Raw genomic sequence first — 24,028 nt, forward strand, 5'->3', positions numbered from 1 at the left:
CACCCTGTTATTTATTTTTTTGGTTGTTGTTCTTTTTTGTAAAGAAAAAGTACCCTGTGTTTTTTCTGTGCTACATGAAGTTAATCTCTAAGTTACTCAATTAAACATACTTGACAAAAAAACATCCAAAACTACACATAGAAACGTCTCACCACCAGAACCTCCATCAAACCCCTAGAAACTCTGAGAGAACGTCTAGAACCTCCTCAATGACCACTCTCTTAAAGTACCCCCATAACCTCAAGAAGCACAAGAAGCTTCTAAATTACCACTAAAACCATCCATAGGAACCTTCACTGAACCTTTTAAATAACCTCTAGAACAACCTAAAGCACTTCTAGAACCTTCCCACTGACCAAACCCTTGTAAAGGAAACTCTTCTTTAGATCCTGTAAATAATGTACTGAAGTAAAACCAACATAAAGTGTGTTAATGAAGTCAGGTTTTTCCTTTGTCACCTGTCTGTAGATGTATAAATACTGTGTATACACACACTACAGCCACGACATTAAACCAGTGACTGCTAACAACTAAAATCAGAAAGACTCGTTGTAACACTGTGTAACAGTGTCAGGTTTTAAAATGCAGCGTTCTCATTGTGGTTTCAAACAGGAAAACGTGACTGTTGCAACTCAGCACTTCTCTGTGATGTACTTTAGGTTTCTGTGGTAACAACACACTGCCGATCAGCGTTCAAATCAAAGGTTTATTATCGGTTATCTGGGTGTGAATTAAATAAGGCACATTGACATTCACACGTCGTCTTTAAACATCCGAACCCTGGAAATAAAAACAGGTACAAAAATAAGGACTTGGCTTGTGATTGGGTTTGACATCCTTAAAACAGCTTAAAACACAGAGACGCTGTTTGTTTGTTTGTTTGTTTGTTTGTTTGTGATGGACAGATGGAGGGAGAACAAACAGACGGAAACACAAAGAATCAAAGGAGGTATCAAACACACACACACACACACACACACTACAGTGAACAGTGACACCGATGGTGACAGATATACAGTACTGCATTATTACTTCAGTCTGGTGTAATATAGGTTAAATATCCTCTAATGTTAAAAGGATCAGGCTGCTGAGTCTGCAGGTTTCACTTCGCTCATTAACGACTGAATGTTTTACATCAACGCTGCTTAAATGTACAAATCACAGCGTCTGTTTTTACATGAACAAACCTGCAGAGTGGAAAAATCAACAGAGACGATATAAATACCAGTTTTTACCGATGTCAACCTGTATCATGTCAGTTACTGACATTAATTGATTTTGACGAACAGAATTTTATGCAAAATGAACATGAAACTATCACAATACGCTTCCACTTCAGGTGAGACTACAGGTGAGCAGGGTCAAAATTTAACTAATACTCATGAAGAAACTTCCTCCAGCTGATTATTGACATTAAGACTGACTCTTTTTAATACTCCATTAATACATTTTCTCTGTTTTTAGAGAACAAATGTTCGATAATCAGACTGTGAATGATATAAACACAGCTCCTTGTAAAATCCTTCAGAATCTGGAATGTTCAGTAAATGATGTAAGATCTGCTGAAGAGGAGATTTAGATCAAAGTGAGAGAAAAAGTCATTTTGAGAAAATGTTCTGGGATTTAAAAACAGACCAAAATCTCAAAATGAACCAGTGAGTGAAGAAACTCTTATTTCCTCAAGTGTTTCACCTTAAATCTGATGAAAAATTATAATATTAAACTTTTTAATAAATAACATTAAAAAAAAACACCAGTGCTATCATTTCCTCCTTATCAAAGGGTTCTTGAATGCACCACACCAAAGCTAAACCTGTAGTTTCATATTTGTTAACTGCTGTATTTTTATTTAGCAAGTTTCAAGTTGACTTTCATGAAATAAACTGATGTAAAATCAGATTTGTGAGAAACCTGCAGAGGCAGCGCCGCCGTCCTTTAACTTCCTCTACGTCTGTGAAGAAAAACACGTTCAGGAGAAGCCGAACCTCTCTGAACACACGACACGCCGCCGTCAGCGAGGGTCATAAATAAAATCAAATCATCCTAATAAAACAGTGAGCGGAGCAGAACGATGTTAAACAGGAGAAACGTTTAGTTTTCAAGTAAAAGAAAAACAACATGTTCTTCAAATGAAGTCTGATCTGCTCAAACTAAAGCAACGACATTCAAAACAGTATGAAACTAATCTAAGGTCAGTTTGCATCCCTTTTTCCTTTTGTGAAGGCTAGAAGAAGAAAGTGCTTCAAACTCAGGTTAGAGGAGGAGGAGGAGGAGGAGGAGGAGGAGGAGGAGGAGGAGGAGGAGGAGACCACACCACCAACACCTGCTGTTTCCTCTGAGTTTAAAAACATCAGCAGCGACGGGTCAGAGAGGAAACACTCTGCACTTTAAAGGCTCAGTTCACCCAATTTACATTTATCTTCACCTTCCCCTTCGCCTCAGCACACACTCCCTGACCACTTTATTAGGTACACCTGCACAATCCAGCCTCTGCAGCATCTCCTCCCTTTATGGAGCTTCAGACAGACAGATGTTATTAAAACGTTCTGATACTCTTCTTTCTGAAGCAGAAACTGTAACTGCTGCAGCTCCTGCAACATGATCATCTGTGTAAAGGTCAAATGTATTTGTAATATTCTGCAGCTCCAAGTGTTTCGGTGTCTGATTCACTGAGACACAGGACTGGATGTTATCTGAGCAGGAGCTGTTTCTGGTTTAGAGAGCAGAGCAACACGTCTTCCTGTAAAATGAGTGAACTGACCCTTCAGCCTCTGTGTCGTCTCTGTAGAGTGTTTCTCTGTAGTTACTGTTGCATCACTGGTGAATTTCTGTTTTCTTTCTTCCTTTTGGTTCTGTCTGTTTCCTCCCTTCAGTGTTCATTGTTGCTCTGCAGGACGAACACTTCACTGCCTCGTCTCCGGTGTTCGGTCGGCGTCCGTCGGCTCACCTCCGTCAGTCTGGACGGGGGGGTGAAGGTCTGTGGTGTGGGTGGGATTCGAGTTCCCGTCCTCTGCGTCCACACGAGGCCTCGTCTGCTCGTCACATGACTCCTCTAACGTCCCGTTCACAGGCTGCAGACTGTGGCCGTCGTCGGACTCGAGTGAGGCCGAGCGGTCGTGAGTGGGCGGGGCTTCGAAGGAGTTATCGGCGTGTGATGAGGTGTTAGACGGCGGCGACGGCGAGCTCTCGCTCCCCATGCTGCAGTCAGAGGAGCGTGTTTCAGGCTCCGTCTCTCTGGACGTCTGAGCGCCTGCTGGCAGAACGGCAGCGGCAGCGGCGGCGTTGGGAGCGTGCGTGGACTCCGCCCGCTCCGCTGCTCGCTCTCCGGAGTCCATGGTGTGGCAGCGACCCAGGGGCCGCTCTCTCGGCCGGGGCCCGGCGTCCAGGCTCCCTGAGGGGCTGCTGACCTCCACCGTCTCCCCTCGCCTCAACCTCCTCCTGTCAGGGTTCATCTGGAAAGAAAAGCCAGTTTTAGGCTCTGGACGGTGGCCTGTTGGGGACATCTCAGACTCTCACAACCCTCCATGAACAAAACACAGCTTTGCTTCGTCGACTGTAGTTTAGACTCAGCAGTAAAACGTCAGGGACTGAAGCAGTTTACCTGGTTCAGGGTGGGTGAACACCTGGGAGGAGAACCAGAGGAACCTTTCTTCATCTGCTGAATCCTGAATCAAAGAACAAAGAACAAAGTTGAAAGAGCTGAAAACAAACTCTGCGTGACTCTGTGACGTTTCTGTTTGGAGACGGTCGACCTGCTGATGGACTGAGCCAGTTTCTGTTTCCTGCCGTTGGAATTATCCTGCAGCCGCAGACGCTGCACGAACGAATGAGCTGCAGACGAAAACAACACACGTCAAACCCTCAGTGACGACACAGGACCACTCAGTATACTCTCATCTTTATCTCCCCAAATATTACCCAGAGCTCCTTTGGGCACAGAGAGGAGTTTGATTGGTTCAGCATCGGGGGAGAGTCCAGACGCTTTCTGCAGAGCTCTCAGGATCTCAGTGTTCTGCAGAAGAAAACTGACAATTAGTCAAACTGGACTCACAGCTTCACTGTAAACTGCTGCTTTAAGTCATTTCTAAACGTTCTTTTATGTAGCTGACAGAGACTTATTATTCAGCTTTTTATTGAAGAGAAAGATCCTTTTAGTTTGACCAGAAACATCACTATATGTCACCACCAGACTCCACTGAGAAAAACAGGAATTTTACTGAGCATTTCCTGGAATACCACTGCCTCCATCTGTTAGTGTGTCTGAGTTACTGTGTGGTACTTTTACTGTCAGTAAAGTATTTGATTACTTCTTCCACCACTGAAAGGTCTACACAGTAACACAGACACACTAACAGATGGAGGCAGTGGTATTCCAGCAGCTCCTGGTTAAATTCCTGTTTTTGTCAATGGAGTTTGGTACCTTAAACCTTTCATTTTAATTGGAGTAGCTGCTAATCTGCTACAACAGAAATCTACATATTGTGATTCTATTTACATCTAGTCTTATGTTTGCCCTTTAACACTTAAACCTGGCTTTAACACACAGTCCAGATCTCAGATGTGCAGTTAAATCCACATCATCTAACCCTGCATGCTCCGACCTCTCCTGTCTCCTGACCCACCTTCCCTCCCAGTTCGTAGGCGCAGTCCAGCGGCGTCCTCTGCCTCTTGTTCCTGAGTCCGGCCGAGGCTCCGCCCCTCAGCAGCAGCTCCACCAGCGCCTGGTGTCCGCCCCGCACCGCCTCGTGGAGCGCCGTGTTCCCCTGGAGGTTCGCCACGTTCACCAGAGCGTTACTCTGCACGGACAGGAGATGACGTTTTAATGGAAGTCAGATTATTCGTTTGGTTTTTTGTGTGTGTGTTTACCTGTAACAGGGTGGTGACCGTCTCCTGGTTTCCACAGAGACAGGCGTGTATCAGCGGCGTGTTGCCATAGTGATCCTTCTTATTCAGTTTGGCGTTGCACTCGAGCAGAAACCTCACCACCTGACACACAAACACACACGTCATGTGACCGGTAAGATTTATAGGTTTATCCTGAAAAGTCACCTCTAGACTTAAAATATTTACGACGGAGTGACGGAGTTATTTTCACCGTGAAAACTGGTCGGTGAGATTTTTGTTCAGACTCCAAACAGACGTGCAGTTGAATTAAAGATAATACACTGTAAAAAATCAGCTCCTGTTAGGTCTGATCATCTAAACTCCTCAGGGGGACGGGGACTATTTACAGCAGCGTTTGGTGTTAGTGAGTAACTGGGTGTGTTTGTGGTGATGAAGGAACTTATTTACTTTATTTACAAGAAGAAAACCTCAGTAAATCTTTTCCCTGCGCTGACGTGTTTTCACCACACGGTGGCGCCAAAGATCCTGATGAAAACACGAACCAGGCCTGAGTCTCAGGATCAGTGTTGAGTCTGACCCGCTTCTTCTCACCACGCTGCTGTAAACGTATTTTTATCACCAGTGTGACACAATAATTCAACACGTCAGCTCAGAGTCCGTCGGCGTCGGCTCCCGCTCGGACTCCTACCTGGACGTGGCTGTGCTGGCTGGCCAGGTGAAGCGGCGTGGCGCTCTGGTTGGTGCGGGCGTTGACGTTGGCTCCGTGGCGGATCAGCAGGGCGGCCAGCGCCGAGTGGCCGTGCAGGGCGGCGACGTGGAGCGGCGCGAAGCCGTCGACGTTGCAGCTGTTGACGCCGAGAGCTCCGGCCTGAAGGACAGACAACTGCAGAGAGGACAGACGGTCAGACGGAGGCTCACTGATCAGACATTAATCATTATTATTGTTGTTGTTGTTGTTGTTGACAGGTGAAGCGAGCGAGTCGTGGCCGTCAGACCTTCTGGGTGGGGGCGCAGTTGGGACACTGACACAGAGGGTGGCAGAGCAGAGCCTCAGAACGAATCTCTCCTTCATCCTCCTCTTCCTCGTCCATCCACTCCAACAGGTAACGCACCTGAAACACACACAGTCTGGATCAGTCTGTCAACGTTTAAACGTTTAATTCACAGTTTGTCTGAGACGACGAGAAAACTGTTTCTGGGAGGTTTTGATAATAAATGAAGAAGAAGAAGAAGAAGAAGATGGAAGAGGAGGAAAAGAGGAGACGAGAAAGGAGAAGAAGGAGGAGGAGAAGGAGGAAGACAAGGAAGGGAAGAAGGGAAAGAGGAGAAGAAGAAGGAGGAGGAGGAAGAAAAGAAGATGCTGTGTAACTCTGTTCTCACCATCTCTACGTCTCCGTCTGCCACGGCACGCAGCAGCTTCTCCACCTGTCAATCACACACACACACACACACACAGCGTCAGTCGCTACGGAAACAGCAGCAGCTTCTTCTTCTGTGGTATAAAACCTGCTTCAGTGTCACAGCCACAGAGGAGAGGAGTGTGTCCTCTGTGTGTGTCTCACCTCTCTGTGTCGAACCCGTTCTCCCTCTGGTTTGGCCTCGGAGCCCAGAGAGGAGGTGCTGGAGATGGAGGAGCGACGGCTGCTGCAGTCTGAGGCCAGAGGGGAGCGACTGGGAGACTGAGAGGAGGAGGAGGAAGAGGAGGAGGAAGAGGAGGAGGAGGAGGAGGAGGAGGAGGAGGAGGAGATAAAAATGTTATCAAGACAAGAACCAAACCCTGAGACTCTAAATGAAACGGAGAACTCTGGATCTGACTCCTTAACATCTGTTCCTGATCAGGTTCGGATCCTGTGACCTTTGACCCCTCCGGTTCACAGGCTCTGACAGAAACATGTGATGGGATCAGACTCACGTCGACTCTGCTGCGCTGACGTCCGTTCTGAGTCGACTGCAGCAGCATGAGGATCTGCAGAGAAACAGACGTTCATTCACCTGATCTGAGGTCAGATTCTGTATCTTTACATACCTGCTTTTAAATCATTGTACATTTAATATTTAACTCATTAACAAACTTTATCTGTAAATATTGAATTAAAAACAGAACAACAGGTAAAAACACTAAATAACTGATGAATGAAAGGATTCATTTCACATCTACAGAGTTCTGCTGCTGCTTTACTTGAAATTCTCTGAAGTTTGATCAAACATTTTAATTCAGAATATGTGAGGGATTATGGGAAAGAAGTAAAGAAGCAGATAAAGCAGCAGAAGAAGAAGAAGAGGAGAGGAAGCTGTTTTCATCATCCATTCATCTCAATGTCAGTTTTTGATTCACTGTTTGTCTAAAACATTAAAAATGATCCAAAAGCCAAAGAGATTCAGTTTATTCTCACGTTCGCTGCAGAAAATCATCGAGTCTTCATCTTAAAGGAACTTTAACTAAATCATTCAGTTATGAAAGCAGCTGTGATCCGTCCATCTCTGCGTCTTTGTGTTTCTGACCTTGGAGTTGAGCGCGCACTGCAGCGGCGACTCTTTGTTCTTGTTGGGGATGTTGGTGCTCGCTCCGTTCTCCAGCAGCACCTGGATGATTCCCTCGTAGCCCCACCGAGCCGCCATGTGCAGCGCCGTGTCGCCTTTATCGTTCTGCAGGTCCAGGCGGCACGTCTCGACGTCATAGTACACCAACGCCTTCACACACTGAACACAACACAACAGGAAACTGACAACTGCTGCAGGTCTGGAGCCTACTGTTATTATCAGTGAACATACTGATTCTGTTTTGAATTGGTTGATAGAAAAAGACGACGAAAAGTGTCAAAAATCTAAATGTCATGATGTGAAAAAGAGAAAAGCAGCAAATCTTCCCATGTAAGAAACACACAAATGTTTGTGTTGTTAAATGAATAAACCTTTCATTTGTTGACTAATCCTGTGGTTTCAAACTTTACTGAGGTAGAAAACAATAAATGATAAACTTTTCTCTAACGTTTGGTTCTTGTTTTCCTCTTCAGGACTCTGAAATGTTTACAGTGCACAGTGGCCTGTGTGAGGAGGTTGTGTGATCGATCGACTGGATTGATCGATAAATCAGAAAGAGCGTGTGACTCACGTCCTCGTGTCCGTACATGCAGGCGAGGTGCAGCGGTGTGTTGCCGTTGTTGTCCTGAGCGTCTGTGTTGGCCTTGTAGTGAAGCAGCAGCAGCTGCAGGACGGAGGCGACGAGATTAAATATTTATACCATCCAGACAAAGGCAGCAGGAGTGTGTGTGTGTGTGTGTGTGTGTGTGTGTGTGTGTGTGAGTGAGTGTGTGTTCACCGTGACTCCCTGGTATCCCCGTTGGCAGGCGAGGTGCAGCGGCGTGAGGGCGTGGTAGTCGGTGGCGTTAACCGGCGCTCCTTTACACACCAGCAGGTCGATCAGCTGAGCCTGACCTGCACACACACACACACACACACATTAGGCCTCATGGTGATAAAGAAGCTGCTGTTTATCCTTCTGTTGGTGAACAGTTGCTCACCACAGATAGCAGCGACGTGCAGCGGAGTGTAACCGCGGTCGTCTCTGGAGAACGCCGTGACGATGGACGGGTCGTTCAGCCGCCTGCGACAGAAGAGCAGCAGGATTTAATGACTGATGAGGGAAAGAAAGCTGATGTATCTGTTCATAAACTCACACCTTCCTCACACTTTTCTCAGCCTGATGTCAAACATTTAAATGCAGATGTCCCCTGTGGGCCTCTGTACCTGACTCTTAAACAGTTTACAGCAACAAGAAACACACTGAAACTGCTCTGACTTTCACAAACAAAGTGTTAATGCCACTGGAGTTTTACAGTTCATTAGCATCAGACAGCTGGAGAGAGAGTGTGTGTGTGTGTGTGTGTGTGTGTGTGTCAAAGTGGGAAGTGAAATCAGCTCAAAGATTTTTGTTTTCTCGATTCGCAGCTCTGATGCAACAAAATGGAGAAAAGGGGAAATGAATGTTGAGTAGAAATATGAGTAGAGAGGGAAACAGAAGTTGGAGGACTTCCTGGAAAACTGTATGTGTGTGTGTGTGTGTGGTGTGTGTGGGGTGGGGGGTGTGTTGGGGGGACTGCCAACATGTGAGCGCCAGTTTCAGTTTCAAACATTCCTGCACTGTGGTGACATTTTCAAAGGTCTGAGTTACAGTTAAGACTTAGTTCAATGTTAAAGGATAGCCCTTAATTTAGCTGTATGTCAATACCAGAGTCCATTGACAAAAACAGGAATTTTACCGAGCAGAACTGGAATACCACTGCCTCCATCTGTTAGTCAGTTTGTCTTATTCTGTGACTCTCAGTGGTGGAAGAAGTAATCAGATACTTTACATGAGTAAAAGTACCACACAGTAACACAGACACACTGACAGATGGAGGCAGAGGTATTCCAGTTCTGCTCGGTAAAATTCCTGTTTTTGTCAATGGAGTCTGGTAGTGATATACAGTGATATATTTTTGAGAGTGTGTGTGTGTGTGTGTGTGTGTGTGTGTGTGTGTGTGTGTGTGTGGATGCTGACCCGGACAGCTGGAGGTCACAGAGGTCACAGGAGCAGAGGGGGTGACACATCCTGACGTCCTCGTCGCTCTCGCCTTCGCTCAGCAGACGTTCAACCTCGGCCTCGTTCCCATTCGCTATGTGCTACAACACACACACACACACACACACACACACATCATTATTATGTAACGGGATGTGAAGTCTCGGAGTCCTGTTCCCGTTCAGTTTCCTGCAGCTCACCTCAAACAGACAGTGGATGGGCGTGGCGGCGCTCTGAGACAACAGACTCATCCTCTCTTTGAACAGAGCCTTGTCGTTCAGCTCACCTGAGCCCTGATGGGACAGAAACGACGACACCGTTAAATCCAAGCCTGACGACAGGATTTAAATCACACGCCTGCCTGTGTGTGTGTGTGTGTCTTACAGAGTGTGTGTCCTGCAGCTTCCCCAGGTTGATGTACTCCACCGCCGCCTCGAAGGTGCTCAGACAGTAGCTGAGCTCGTCTTTACTGGAGTGGCTGAAGCAGAAGTTCCTGATGTAGCTCAGGTTGGCCATCCTGAACACAGACGAGAGATTCAGATCATCTCTGCAGATACAGAGTGTCGGCAGGAATCACAAACACTTATATATTTCCAACAGTAAAGTGCAAATGAAATCAGGTTTCACAAATTCAGATTCAAGACTATTTAATGACTTTTAAGGTTTAATATTGGTAAAATTTTAAGGACCTGCAGACACCCTGAGATGGTGTTTATGTTTTAAAGGTGTTTGAGACGAAGAATCGTCAGATTTATTGAGTCTTAATTACATGTCAGCCCTGATCAGGAGGCAGCGACATGAGCGAACGGAAACCGACAATTCTCACCTGTTTTTCCACCAACGTATGTTTGATTAAGAAAGTTTGAAAGATGCTACGTTCAGAACAATAACCTGGTTCTCCTGATTTTCTACCACACATTTTTAGTTAATGCTGTTACCTGATAGCTGAAATAAAGTATTTACACTGATCAGACACAACACTGATTCCGCTCACAGGTGAAGTGAATAAACTGGATCAGATTGAGGATCTGAGAGTCTGGAAGGTCAGGCCCCTGACATCGGGGAGTGCTTTTCCTATGAGGGGATGTGTGGTTCATCTGCAGTCAGCTTCTCCTCGTTAGGTTTTTACCAGGAGCCGAACTCTCCTCAGAGGTCTCCTCGTCTCCAGAACAAACAGACCAGCTGATTAAAACCAGTAAAACTCTGAATAAAACAGCCTGACGTTAAAAATCAGTGTTTTTCCGGTGAAGTTCTGCAGACACAGGGAGTCTCAGCTCAGCTCTGAGGGACCTGTCTGATGTTGTGTCGGCCAAAACAGCTCTGACCCCTCAGGGCATGGACCAGGACCTCTTGGTTGCAGGGTGGGGTGGGGTCGTCTCCATGGATCTGGTTTGTTCCAGATCATCCCACAGATGCTGGATCACGGCCGTACAGGTTTCCCAGCAGAACGCTGGACTGTAACGATCGATCAGTGTTATTCACGTCACCTGTCGGTGGTTTAATGTTGTGGCTGATCGGTGTGTGTTTCTGCTCTTTGTGTGTGTTTTAGTTGAGCTGTTGACACACAAAGATGTGGTTAATTTACAGGACAAACTCTCTCGGCCTGGAGCGACTCTCCTGGAGGTTTCATGCTCCGTAAATCCTCGACTCGTCCTCACAGCTCACCAGTTGGGGATTTCCGTCTTCACCAGCAGGTAGAGGATGACGGAGAGCAGGTCGTCTGCGCTCACAGCCTCGATACTGACTGCAGGAGGAAGACAGACAACACACTGAAAACAGACAGACATCCTCTCCCTCTGTCTGAACCCAAATGACTAAACTGGCCGCTTGACAAACAATAATTAGGAGCGGATCGTACCACTCTGCAGACTGACAGCGGGGGCTGTTGTGGGCCAATGAGCTCGGATTTCCAAAGCAAACTGGACAAACACATTAGCGTCTGACAGAGCAGGTATTGTCCTGTCTGCTGATCTGATTACAGACAGTGAGAGGACGCCCGGAGATCATGCAGAGTTCAGTCCGCCTGGCCTGAGATCTGCTACCAGATACTGAGTCTTTGATGAGGAAAATCCAAGGACAAATCATCATTAATAAATGTGATTACAACAGCAGAGGGTGAAATGGGGGTCTCATGTTTGGGTGGTAATGATGACTAAGGACAAAAGATGAAAGATGAAGAACGATCGTCTAAAGTTGTTGTTTTTGCCACTGACAGGCTCTGATTGTTCTTCTCAGTGTCTGACAACATTATGGAGAGGATTCCTATAAATGGAGGCGGTGGTATTCCAGCAGCTGCCTGTGTTCTGCTCAGTAAAATCCCTGTTTTTGTCAATGGAGTCTGGCAGCTTTAACCCTTAATTTTAACTGGAGAAACAGATTGCAACAGAAATGACGTGTTCTGTGTAAAAAGTTCTGCAAGACACAAATGTCCCTGTTGCACAGACAGTAAGTATTCAGAATTTTGCAATGTTGGCCACTTCAGTGACTGTTGAGTAATTCAATTATTCACTGTCATTGAACTCACCACCTGTACTTCTGAACGTTTTGATAGTCTGCGTCTTTGCTCATCTCAGCTCCAGTCTTCAGATTTATTCAGTTTGACAAATTTAATTTGACTTTGAAACCAAACCACATTCATTTGCAAAACATCATGAGGATAATTATTCTGATCCTGAGATAGAGATTAGAAAATTGAAGAACACTGAGATTTATTAGGCTGGGAATCAAACACACAAACAGAACAAACAGAAGCAGAGTGTGTACCGGTGCGTCTGGGCGTCTGCGTGGCCGTCAGGGTGACTCTGCGCAGACACAGCAGTTTGAGGAGAGGGGAGGTCTGATGGTTGAGCTGACTCAGTTCCCTCTTCGCCCGAGACAAGTTTATACTGTGGGAACACGACAACGACACGAGTTACAGCGGCTGAGTGAGACGACAGCTTCAAATATAAATCAACACGTTCTGTGATCATGACCCTCTGAAAACAAACCAAGTCGTCTGAAAGCTCTGCCACACGGTTCAGTTTTACACTCTCTACTTTATTTACTGTTTGCTTTAATTTATTTTTTGTTTCACCTCGTTTAGCAGAAGGGAATGTTTGCTTTAAATGTGCAGGATGCAGGAAAGGAGTTTGCCATGTTCTGTTTTCAGATAGTTCTGAGCAGACAGGAGCTTTGAGGTTATTCTGCAGAATATTCTGGATGGTCTTTGCTAGTTTTTTAGGTTGTTGCAAGAATAATAAACATACATTGACATGTTGATAAGAAAAACATCTGTTTAAGGTTTCTTCTTTCCTGCAGCCGTTGGCTCAGTTCAAGGAAAATAAACGTGCAGAGACTTGACCTGTTTTATCTGTTTGTCAATGTAACGTTATCACACAGTGATTCAGCTGAAACCTGAGATCAGAGACACAGTCAGAGCATGTTCGCCTGATTTCTGACTTTCTAACAACACAACATGTTAGCGATTATCTCAGTTTACAGCAGCTGGAACATAGAAGAAAAGCCTCAGAGATAACTCACAGGTTAGAGAGATGAAGAACTGACCTGAACTCAGGTTTGACTCCCAGGTCTTTCTGCTGCAGCTCCTGTAGACTCCTGGTGGTTTTATTGAAGGCGGCGTCCTGTTCGACAAACACGAGAGCAGCTGAGTAACAACACCGTCACGCTGAGTCTGAACACATCACTGTCATCACGTCCACACAAACACACTCTGCTGCAGCTCTGATTCTTTAACGAGAGGTTTTCATCGCAGAAACATTAAAGAAAAGAGCTCCACTGATCTCCCTGAACTCTCAGTCTGAGATGTTTCATGCATTCCTGGACTTATTTAATGTTTTAGTGCTGTGAGAGTTTTCCCAGAGACAGAGCGGTGAAGACAGACACCCTCACCCTTTTGTCCTGTTATAATAATTCAGAAGTCTGTTTGTTCATATGTAGAGTGTGTATCTTAATGACGCACCTGGCTGGCTTCAAGCGTTCCCACAAAGTTAAAGATTAAATCATGGATACCATGATGAACATACATCTGGGAAAAGAAGAAGAAAAACAGTCACAGTGGTGTCCACAGGGATGTTAGCTTACACAAAACATCTGATTTGGTGGTTTAGCAGAAACATTGTTATATATCAGTACCAGACTCCATAGACAAAAACAGGAATTTTACCGAGCAGAACTGGAATGCCACTGCCTCCATCTGTTTGTTACTTTGTGTTGTTGTGTGACTTTCACTGGTGGAGGAAGTAATCGGATACTTTACATGAGTAAAAGTACCACACAGTAACACAAACACACTAACAGATAAAGGCAGTGGTATTCCAGTTCTGCTCAGTAAAACTGCTGTTTTTGTCAATGGAGTCTGGTGCTGATATACAGTGATGTTTCTGGTTAAACTAAATGGATCTTGCTCTTTAATAAAAAGCTCTGTCTCTGTGTGAATCCAGTCCATAATGTCAGCTGTGCATTTAGGGAAACACTTGTGTAATCTGTCTGTTAGTCTGAGATCTGCTTCAAAAACAAATCTGAGCTTCACCTCCACCGCCTGTTTGAGAAGCGTCATCTGAAGCTCCTGCTTGGCCAGAAGTTTCTGTAGGAAAAAAAAAGAAGAATTAAACACAACATTCATCATGAGAGCAGTGAATGCAGAGAAATGCATTAGTCACAACACAGGATGTGATGCAACTCCTCGTGTTAGTGTGATTAGGCAGAAAATTGACCAGAGAGACGGCGGTGGGGCTGAGAGAAAACAGTTAGGTCACAGATGATCTTGTTAAGATCCCAGAGGGGCCTGAGGAGTCTGTGCTGATTTACAGCCACATCAATCAGAGGACTCAGCTCCTGAACAGTCCAGATTTACTGGGTTTCAAGTGTAAGTCCCTGCTTTCCTTAATAACCAGGCTGTAAACTGCAGCACATGATGAAGCACTGACCAACTGTGTGACCAGTTAATGGTAAATAAATCCATATAATCTGCATTTATGTGTGACAAACGACATGTTCAGACAGTGAAGCTCCTGTCTGGATTCTGTTATCTACATCCTGATATATCAGCCTGTGTTTATGACCACCTGAACAGAAACACCTGGTAAATACAACACAGGCTGTCTGACATTTAAGCACAGGGACATTTTGACTGAGCACTGAAACTTGTGATTTACAGCCGTAGTTTCCAGGTCTCCAGGAATCCTGCACCTGATCCAAAAGGAAGGTTTTCACTCACCAGGCGAGAGTCTCTCAGCAGACACTGAAGACATTTAGTGTAGAGACCGTTCACAGAGTCCTGAGCAGAGAGAAGACGGACGAATACTTTAAAGCCGTGAACAACATCAGGACAGAGATAAATACGCTGCAGGAAGTAATCGTCCTACTATGTGGTGTCGGAGTCCCTTCCTCTCCTGCTCCTTGAAGGCCTGACAGAAGCCGAGGATGAACTTGTCCAGTTTCTGGGCGTGGCGTCCCAGGAACTCCCTGACGTCCTCCACGCTCTTCAGGCAGTAAGGAGGCGGCGGGCTGAGCTCGGCCGGGCTCGGCTCCACCTCCACGGGCCGGGAGATGCACAGGATGCTGTAGCTCTGCTCCTGGTCGTTGTAGAAGGTTTCCTCGAACAGGATCGGGACCGACGCCGGAGCCGGGAAGCCGGATCCCAGCAGGACCTGCCTGTCCTGGATCCTGACCTCCTGAGATACACAACAGGGACGACAGATACGGGACAGTGTTTTCATTCTGTCACATCAACGGCAAAATGAAAATAATGTGGACAAATGATCATATTTCTGAGATGTTTCTGAGACACAATAAACAGGATTAGAGCGACCAAAAGAGACAGACTAACAGGTTTATATAGACTCTAAAAATAACAAGGAGGGTTTTGTGAAGTTTGGTCTAATTTTCTGGAAGTAAATACAGAGGTGTGAGAAGTTAGCATGTTAGCATGTTAGCACTTACTGTTCTCCTCGTCCCAGAGTCAGTGTGTTTCTGGTTAAATGTCTGAAATAAGGTCTGTGGTTTTAACACAAGCTCCAGACATTTTCAGGTTTTATTCTCCGACATAAAATGGGTCAGTAAATCCCCCACTCCTGATGTTTGAAGCTTTTACGTGTCTTAAAAAAGGCGGTTGCTAACGAGTGTCTAAATGAGACTACAGAGGTTGTCGGGGACGTTAACATGAAAACCCATCTACTCACCAGTCCACCTTTACAGCCTCGTTGTGTTTCTACTCACGCTCTTTCAAACTCTCACTAACTTTCTAAGAAGAAAGGCTTTTGTAGAAGAGCTCAGAGCTAAATGAAATGACCAGTTGGAAGCTTAGTGGTGGAGACGTTGACGTCATGTGACCGTGGTGTAGTTGGTTTATAGCCTAACATTAGCTTCTTACTTCAAACATCAGAACAGTGGTGTTCATCTGTGAAGATGATCTGATCAACTAAACCTGAAGGATCAGAAACTTTAGCTGCTCACAGTTTATTTTCTGGAATAATCCAAAACACTATGAAAGAATCTCATTGGTCTTTCTAGTGGAGGAACCAGGCTGATGCTAACTTCAGGGCTGGACTACAGAAATACATCATCCCTGCACCACTTTATATTTATTTAATTTTTCTGTTGATTCTCTCTTCTTTATGCCTCCATGTGTAAGTCAGTCCATCACATTCTCATGAACACAATATCTCAGTGAGACCCTGAAGGAATTTCTTGGACTCAAGGATGAACTGATTAGATTTTGGTTCATCGAAGGTCAAAGGTTGTTGCTAATTTTGTGCCCAGATGTTTTTATATTCTTCTTTTGTTCAATATGTTTCTACTTTCTCACTGATTTACTCTGACAACTTAAATTGCAAAAAGAAGACCACAGCTATTATGAATGACATCAATTAAAAATGGCTGCATTGTGTTTAGTTGTGCGAGTTCCAAGTCCCTGTCGTCTTGATCTCATACTGCCGTTGTCTGCAGAGATCAGTGACGTTAATCAATAATGTTATTTGTTCCAACTGTGCTTCTTTTCCTGCTGTGACAAAATGTCTGCTGTGAATCGGGGCTTTGTTTGTAATCCAGAATTTGAAGCAGCTGATGCAGTGTTGATAGCCTGTATCACGTGTTTCAGAATGTATCACATTATATTAGTCGGCAGAATGTCTTTGGATTTTTGATGCTTGAAGTGATTCTGACGTAGACGAACCTTTCCATCCATAGTGTGGTATCCGTCCTCCGCGGGCTGCAGGACATAGCTGTCGAACTGAGAGTCCGAGAAGCTGCTGGCGTTCAAACTTCCACAACAGGGAACGAGGACCTGCAGGAACAAAAACACATGAGGTCGCTTTCAGCAGCCGTGTTGTTTTTCCCAATCGTACATCAACGTGCAGTTAACTTGACTGATCCAAAACTAAATCCAATCTCAAATTCTCCTGATTTGTTTCCTTGTAAATTAACTTTGGTTTCGCTCTGAGACTCTGAGCAGCTGATAACTCTCTCTGTGGCTGGAAGCTTTGATTTCTGTCGGACATCAGATTTTGTGATCTTCACCGAGACCGAGAAAGAAAACATTAAATATAATCTCTAAATGATGTGTCTCTTTATGGATTAAAGGAGTCCAGCCAGTACAGTGACGACTCCTCTACATAATTGACTGTATACAGATGATCTTTCATTTGCCTTTTGAGCATCAACTCTTCTCTCTTCAGTCTGTTTTAATAAGTCAGTCAGTAAATCTTTATCTATATAGACCTTTTTTTAAAACCAGGATCGCAACCTGCTTCACAAGGTACAGCTGAAAATACACAATAACAAAAGCATACGGATAAATAATTCATAAGCTGTCATGTTGTCCTACCTTCAAGCACAGAGATTTTAGGTTTGAAGGTTTGAAAGTTAACATAATGACTTTCCACCACGCTCTAACAACAACACAGAAATCATCCTCACATTCACATGATAAAATGACACTTTATTTACTGGGTCATGAGGATTTAAGGATCTAGGTCACAAGCCTGATGTGCTGTGCAGTGTCTATACTGTCCTGTATGTTGTGTCTTGTATAACTGATCCTCCAGGTCAGCTGGGTCTCACAGGCTGTAATCTAGTTAGACGTGTTTCTGCGTTCTGATATTTTTACAGTGTTCGGATCATCTGAGTTTCCAGCAGAGTCCTGATGAGTCAGAGATGCTGCTGCTGCTGCTGGCCTCCATTCAGACATCTGACTCTCATCTGCTGATGTTTCAAGCGTCTTGACGAGCCAAAACAAGACCTAAAGAGTGATTCTGCAGTTGTTGGGTCACTTGATATTTGTCCGGCTGGGTTTTTAAAGTATCTTCAGTCTGAGAAAACTCAGCTTTACCTTGACAAACATTCGGCTAATACCACAACTGATTCTGTCACCTTGACAGAAAAGTGTTGGCTGAGAGGGGGAGGCATCTGAAAGAAAAAAACCCCTCACTGATCTGACGGCAGGAAGTGGTCTGACAGATAAACATAGCTTAGCTTTACTTTCAAAATGAGTCCACAGTGGTACTCCTCTGTCTCTTGATCTAAAACATTTGAAGTCTGATCCCGACTCATGGACTGAAATTCAGAGATATCCATTCAGAGAAACCAGTTGAACACCTTCAACCAGAGAGGAGGAAGTGATCAGTGAAAGCTGCTGTTAAGGGAAACTGGCAGATATTTGTGGTTTGCTCACACCTGCCATGTTCTAGGTTCTATTGTTTGTATTTCCTTCTCAGTGTGTCTTTTTAAATGTCATTCAGGGTCAAAATAACTTCACAGTCTGTTTTCTCCCGGCAGGACTCTGCTGCTTCTTATTTTAGCCATGAAGCTTTTGCATGTTGTGTTATTTGGAAGTTCCCTTTTCGAAGTTATCATGAGCCAAACTGCTGCTGGGATCTGACCTTACCAGGGAAAATGTTTCCAAGTCAAGTCAAGGCAAGTCAGTTTTATTAATATAGCCCCAATTCTCGAGGCTCTGTACATATAGAGCAGGTCTAGACCGTACTCTTTATCTTATTAAATTTACAAAGAGCGACCCCACAGTTCCTGAGGCCCCAAAATGCAAAAGGAGACAGTGGCTGCTCATCAGTTACTCAGCAGTTCCTCTTTCCTAAGAAGTCAAGTCTACAGACTTTAAGATTAATGAAACCTGAAGCCTGCAGACTGAGGAGAGCACAGAGGTTTTCTAGTCCACTAATTTACACTCGGCTGAGCTGGAGGAGGTGGTTTATCAATAAAAAACAAAATGCGACAAAGTGTGATGAAAACAGACTTAGTGAAAAGACGAAGAGACGAAAACATCAGATCAGATCTCGATGACGAGACTGGAACCTTCCTCACATTAATACATGAAACTAACAGAAATGTCAGATCTCCACCTGGGTTTCCATCGTTCGAGCTTTAACTGGAGCTCTGTTAAAGTTAAAGGGAAAGTGAAGAGAGACAGGAAATAGGGAGAGAAAGTGGGGGAGTGACATGCAGTACAGGTCTGGCCGGATCGGGATTCAAACAGGTGACTCACTGCTCATGTGGTACGTCGGGTCGCCCCATAACTGGAGCTCATTTAAAGACCTTGCAGTGCTGACTACAGTACTTTTTTTTTTTTTTATTCTTCAACTTAGCAGTGGCTTGAACTGAGACGTTGTTCCCTTAGATTGTAAAAAACAGTAAATGTTCCTTGCTATTTACACTCGTATTTTGGTGTGCAACACAGCATTGCCTTGGAAAATGTTTCCATCACTGCTAACCGGAGCTGGAGTCAATAAATACTTGTGACTACAGCAGAGTTATTTGACCCAGGAATGAATGCAGATTGTACTTTTTCCCACTGAGGACAAAGCCCAACACTGTGAAAGGGGCTTACTCTAAAAACAGACAACAGGTGTGACTCACGATGCCGTGGAGTTCGGCCACTCGGCTGCAGAGGTCCGGTCTCTGCTTCTCCAACGCCAAGTAGAAAGGATTCTTCAGGATGTTCTCATCATATACAGCCATAAGGAGCTGGAGGTCTGGATCCTGCAGAGAAGGACAGGAATTATCATGAGTACACAAAGCTTGAAAAAGGTGATGTTCTGGAGGAGAGAGGATTCAGATTTTGGACAGATGTCCTGGTGAAATCTGAGAAAACTATAGAGGAAGTTGCAGCGTTACAAAGATTCTCTTCAGCAGATTTTGGTGAAAACTTCAAAGCTAAAGCACATGCAGGAAGTTTTTTGATGACTCTTCCAAATTTTTGTATTTCAGACCAGATGGTTGTTCCCATATTTGAATACAGTTTGGTGAAGTTTTACTCAAAGGAAATACATGAATAGATATTAAACAGAGTGTACTGGATAATTGATGACTGCTGAGTTTCCAGACAAAAGCATGTGGAAATACTTGTCTAGAATTAAGTTATAGCTGATAATTGATGTTTGATGAGAGGAAAACAAAGCTCAGAAAAAGATCAAACCAGAACGACCTCTTTAATTAACCACGCTGTTCAAATCAGAGACTGAGGCCACCAGAGCAAAAAGTCCCTTTCAGATGGTCTTAAATAATTGTTTTGACGAGTTTTATTCTTCAGACCTGCAGCTCCTGTCTCGACCGATTCTCCTGCAGACGGACAAACCCTTCTGTAAGGTCCGGGTCTTTGCAGGAACCTGAACCAGGTCTGGACGTGATCCCACAGTGGCTTTCAAGACATCTGAAGACGTCACATTGAATTCTGGGAAACTGTGATGTGCATTTTCAGATATTTTATATATTAATCCTGAAAGTAATCATCAGATCAATCAATGTGGAAATGACTCCCCCCCTCGTTGGAAATAACCTCAGGAGGTAAATCAAAATGTGATTTCTCTCTTTGAGACAGAAAATGTGTGATGTGTCAGATGTTGCTGGCCTCAGGCCGAGCTGTAAAACCTCCCACAGAGAACACAGCTCATCTATGTTTGAATGAAAAACCAATGTTGGCTAAAATGAGACGTGTTCATGTCTGTACGGTGGCCTCTTTAGGACATCTCTGACTCAGCTCTGCTCTGTGAGACTCCTTCATTAGAACTCAGTCAAACTCTGGAGCTGAATATTAAAATGAGCTTCATAATATGAGTGTTCAGGTCACATGACCATATGTATTTATTATATTTATTAAGGTCACTGTTAAAATATGAAATTGTTTTCCACTGTGTCTTAACTGTGTCAGGTTTCAGGAGTTTGAGGAGGAAGTTAAACGCGACCATTGTTAATAAAAGTAGAAAATGAGTAGAGTTCCACTTTAACAACCAGTTTGATGCTGTTTTGTTCATCATGAACAAAACCAGGAAGAGTACGACTGATTTTATGCTTTTATTTTGAAGGAACAAACACTTTAGTTATCATTTAAGTTTTATCTTTTAAGTTGATCAATCAGTGCTCCACTCACACTATATTGATTATAGACAGGTAAATATGATGTATGGTTTATTTTTTGACTTTAATGGATTAAAAATAATCTGATAAACAGATTTCTTAAAGACTTGATGAGGTGAAATATTTAACCAGGTTTTCTATCATTATCACACTGAAATGTAATAATGTTAAAGGACCACATCACACAGTGACAGTGTTTAATTCAGTGATGCAGCTAAAGAAACAATAAAAAGTCATTACATTTCTGTAACCTGTAAATGTTATTGCTGGTTTTTCTCTGATTTAATTTTTAAAATAAGTTTTGCTTCTTCAAATTCAGAAATAGACACAGCTGCCAGTTTATTAGGTACATCCAGCTAAAACTAAAGCAGTTTAACAAAAATAAACAGTCCTTCATTAAGGTCATAATGTTCAGTTTGTGATGAAACCTGTTTCAAAGGTGTTGGACCAACAAACAGACAGAAACTCCTCTTCCCTGGAGCCACTCCACCAGCAACAAGAAAACTACCTTAACTAAACACATTTAAAACTCCAACAGGCCGACAAATCTCATTCTAGATGCTCCAATAACTAAATAACTAATTCATCCAAAAGCAAAGAAGTCTGTGAACAACACTACAAAACAAAAATCTACACAAACATTTATCAGTATTTGCTGTTCAAAGGTCCTGCAACTTCTGGAATAAACCTGTTGTTTTGGGGGTACAGAGATCTAAAGAAGACCTGATCTAGACCTGATCTGGACCTGATCTGGATCTGTCATTAGTGACAGTCTGAACAGCCCCTGATCTTCCCTGTAGTTTGATCTTTCCTCCAGCTCTCTGCCCCACACCGACCGTCCACAGCTTTACTCCTCACCTCATCCCTCTGCTCAGAGATCAGCTTCATCCTCCCTCAGCTCCGGCTCAGACAAACTGGGACTCCAGATCCAGACTCACCCTCCCCGAGCGGCCGGCCCCCACGTCAGGTGGCTCAGCCAGGGGGGAAGAAACCGAGGAATGAGTCACGTGACCCCTCCAGGTCCTCGTGACCTCTCATGCTTAAAGCTCCCAGCGGGTGCAGAGAGAGGAATGTCCACACAGCGTTACATTAACACATTCAGATTACAGTCAGTCAGCCGAGGATTGTGGGAAACAGCAGGAGAATTACTGCAGCATTAACAGGACAAACAACCAGAGGAAAGGAGATTAAAGTTCAACCACCAGGATGATACTTTTCTTATTACACACCAAAATAACTCTTGATTTTCTTTCTACGATTATGTTTAAACACGTTAATAAACGCGGACGTCATGCAGTAGGTGCTGAGACATAAAACTGAGATTAAAGCCGACTACAACCACAGACCACCGATCGATCAGGTTTGATATTAGAACATTTTTCTAACACAGTGAGCAGATGGCAGAGAGATGACAGAAGACACCGCTGCTGCTCTCTGGTTTCACCGGATCAATAAAAATCTAAAACCACCACAAAGAGGATTCACAGCTCGAACGTGACCATCACACCACACATACCTCGCCTCGGGGGGCGGGGGAGGGGGGGCACACATGATGCAGCCTCAAAACACACACACACACACACACACACACACACCACCTCCTCTGAGTGCCAAGCAGGAAGCAGATCTGACCGGCGACCTTTGACCTATAAATAACTCTAACCTTATCAGACTCTGATCTCTGAATCAGACGCTCAGGTCACAGGTGTGGAGGCGTTAAACACTGAGCACAGTGCAGCACTTCAATCAGAAAACTAAAGTCAACTGACCTTTAACACAATGTGTCAACTGGACAAGAGCTGAGGACACGGTTTCCGGGAGCATTTTCAAAATAAAGTCGCTATTGGCAAACGATTTGCAACATGTTTTAGTGCTATAACCTACCACTGTAAGTACAGTAGTTAAGTAATATAGTTGTAATAACACAGACCATCACAGACCAAGCTTTAACGTTAAATCCTCTGCTCTCCTTCTCTCTTTGGCTCCAAGGCAGCTGGTTTCTTTTGTGTGACAAAAAAAATCTAACCAAACTCCAATTGAAAATGCGTCACTTTAATGTTTATTTGCTTCCTGAAAAAATACGAAGCAAAATTAATATAAATAGACCTATTTAGAAAATCTTTTAGGTCTTAAGATGCATTCGGGAGGTGAATTATTCTTCTAAATTAATTTTAATTTAGTAAAATCTCAGTTGTTTTGCTTTTATACGCTGCTCGAACCCTCTATCTACATTGTAATCAACTAGAAATTTAAGGGAAACAACTGGCTATATTATTTTTCTAGAAAATACCTACTAGTTTTTGACGATTTGAATGGATGTATAATTTAGTCTTTAGCTGACTGAATTCTCCAAATACGCAACTCCCTCTTTATAAAAGGCAGCTCAAGTTTCTCAGCGTTAAATTTGACATTTTTTGAACGGAGACTGGTGTGGCGTTCCTATTAAGACAGGGCTTGGTTTTAGGATTTGCTGAATAAGAAAGAGCAAAGAAATACATCTTAAATGTGGTTTCCATTGTGTATCTTACCGGTAACAAGAGAGATATTAGGTTTATCTTGCTAAACTGAGTGCTAACAACATTAGCCGTTTGGTTGTATTTTGTGATTTTAGATATTTTTTAGTCTTTAACGTGACTCAGCTTCAGATGTGAGGGCTTCAAGTTTGACTAATTAGCCTGCTAGCTACAAACAACAACATCGCTTTAAACCAGGCAGCCAAGAATAGACTGTGAACCGTAGATTAGCAGTTAGCATTAGCTCAGCAGGTTCGTATTAGGATAAATAATGTTAGCTTATTGACATGTTAGCATGTCCAGCTCGCAACGTGAAAATGAGTCAAACGGGAGCGATGATGGGTGAGATGAGTGTGTTACCTGTTATCAGCGGGTCCCTCAGCTCATCCAGGTGTTAGCATGGCAGTGATAAACACCTACAGCAGCCTGTGTCAGAGGCTGTTTACCGGGATCAGCTGGCTACAACAGCAGCAGTCGGTGCCTTTAGCCTTTGGTCACCGAGTTGCCAGACTTCATAGAGAAAACACGTAAAATAAGCAGCGAGGAGTGGAGCGTGTGTTGAATCAGGTCCTGTCCGGTTACAGGTCTTACTACTCATCGGCAAAGGAAACTGTTAGTGTTCCGTGCACGTTGTAACACGTTTGTTACTGGTTAACTTCAACTGACCCAGACAGATGCATATAAAACACACAGGTTCACACTGCCCTCTGCAGCCCAGGAAAAAAAAATTTAAAGGGGAAATTCA

The 24,028-nt window shown here is 44.0% G+C and overlaps 1 protein-coding gene across 2 annotated transcripts; it reads right to left on the reverse strand.

Annotated features, from left to right (window-relative positions):
- Positions 1–686: 686 nt before the first annotated feature.
- ankrd27 (ankyrin repeat domain 27 (VPS9 domain)) lies at positions 687–23,979 on the reverse strand. Of its 2 annotated transcripts, XM_051073131.1 has the most exons (29): positions 23,644–23,979; positions 21,629–21,918; positions 19,274–19,396; positions 16,578–16,688; positions 14,770–15,078; positions 14,622–14,681; positions 13,935–13,988; positions 13,365–13,430; positions 12,950–13,026; positions 12,170–12,291; positions 11,072–11,150; positions 9,791–9,923; positions 9,607–9,699; positions 9,386–9,507; positions 8,367–8,449; positions 8,165–8,280; positions 7,958–8,050; positions 7,348–7,545; positions 6,758–6,811; positions 6,408–6,524; positions 6,226–6,270; positions 5,841–5,957; positions 5,534–5,728; positions 4,867–4,986; positions 4,623–4,796; positions 3,919–4,012; positions 3,753–3,831; positions 3,602–3,665; positions 687–3,452 (listed from the first exon to the last, which is right to left on the reverse strand). In XM_051073131.1, the coding sequence occupies exons 2-29, from the start codon at positions 21,656–21,658 to the stop codon at positions 2,904–2,906; spliced, it is 3,477 nt and encodes a 1,158-aa protein (XP_050929088.1). In that variant the 5' UTR covers positions 21,659–21,918; positions 23,644–23,979; the 3' UTR covers positions 687–2,903. The 2 variants fall into 2 exon arrangements, with proteins under 2 accessions (XP_050929088.1, XP_018515994.1); XM_018660478.2 differs by lacking the exon at positions 21,629–21,918.
- Between the last annotated feature and the right edge of the window lie 49 nt (positions 23,980–24,028).

The sequence above is a fragment of the Lates calcarifer genome, linkage group LG10 (assembly GCF_001640805.2).
Source record: "Lates calcarifer isolate ASB-BC8 linkage group LG10, TLL_Latcal_v3, whole genome shotgun sequence".
Classification (NCBI taxonomy): domain Eukaryota; kingdom Metazoa; phylum Chordata; class Actinopteri; family Centropomidae; genus Lates; species Lates calcarifer.

What these genes read in the sequence shown, in the direction of transcription:
- ankrd27 (XM_051073131.1), bottom strand. Translation starts at nt 21,658, where the DNA reads ATGAAGCTGATCTCTGAGCAGAGGGATGAG. An exon ending in CCATCCACTGTCTGTTTGAG is followed by an intron (nt 9,508 to 9,606) that starts GTGAGCTGCAGG and finishes TGTGTGTTGTAG; the next exon opens with CACATAGCGAATGGGAACGA. An exon ending in ACTGCGCCCCCACCCAGAAG is followed by an intron (nt 5,729 to 5,840) that starts GTCTGACGGCCA and finishes TCCTCTCTGCAG; the next exon opens with TTGTCTGTCCTTCAGGCCGG.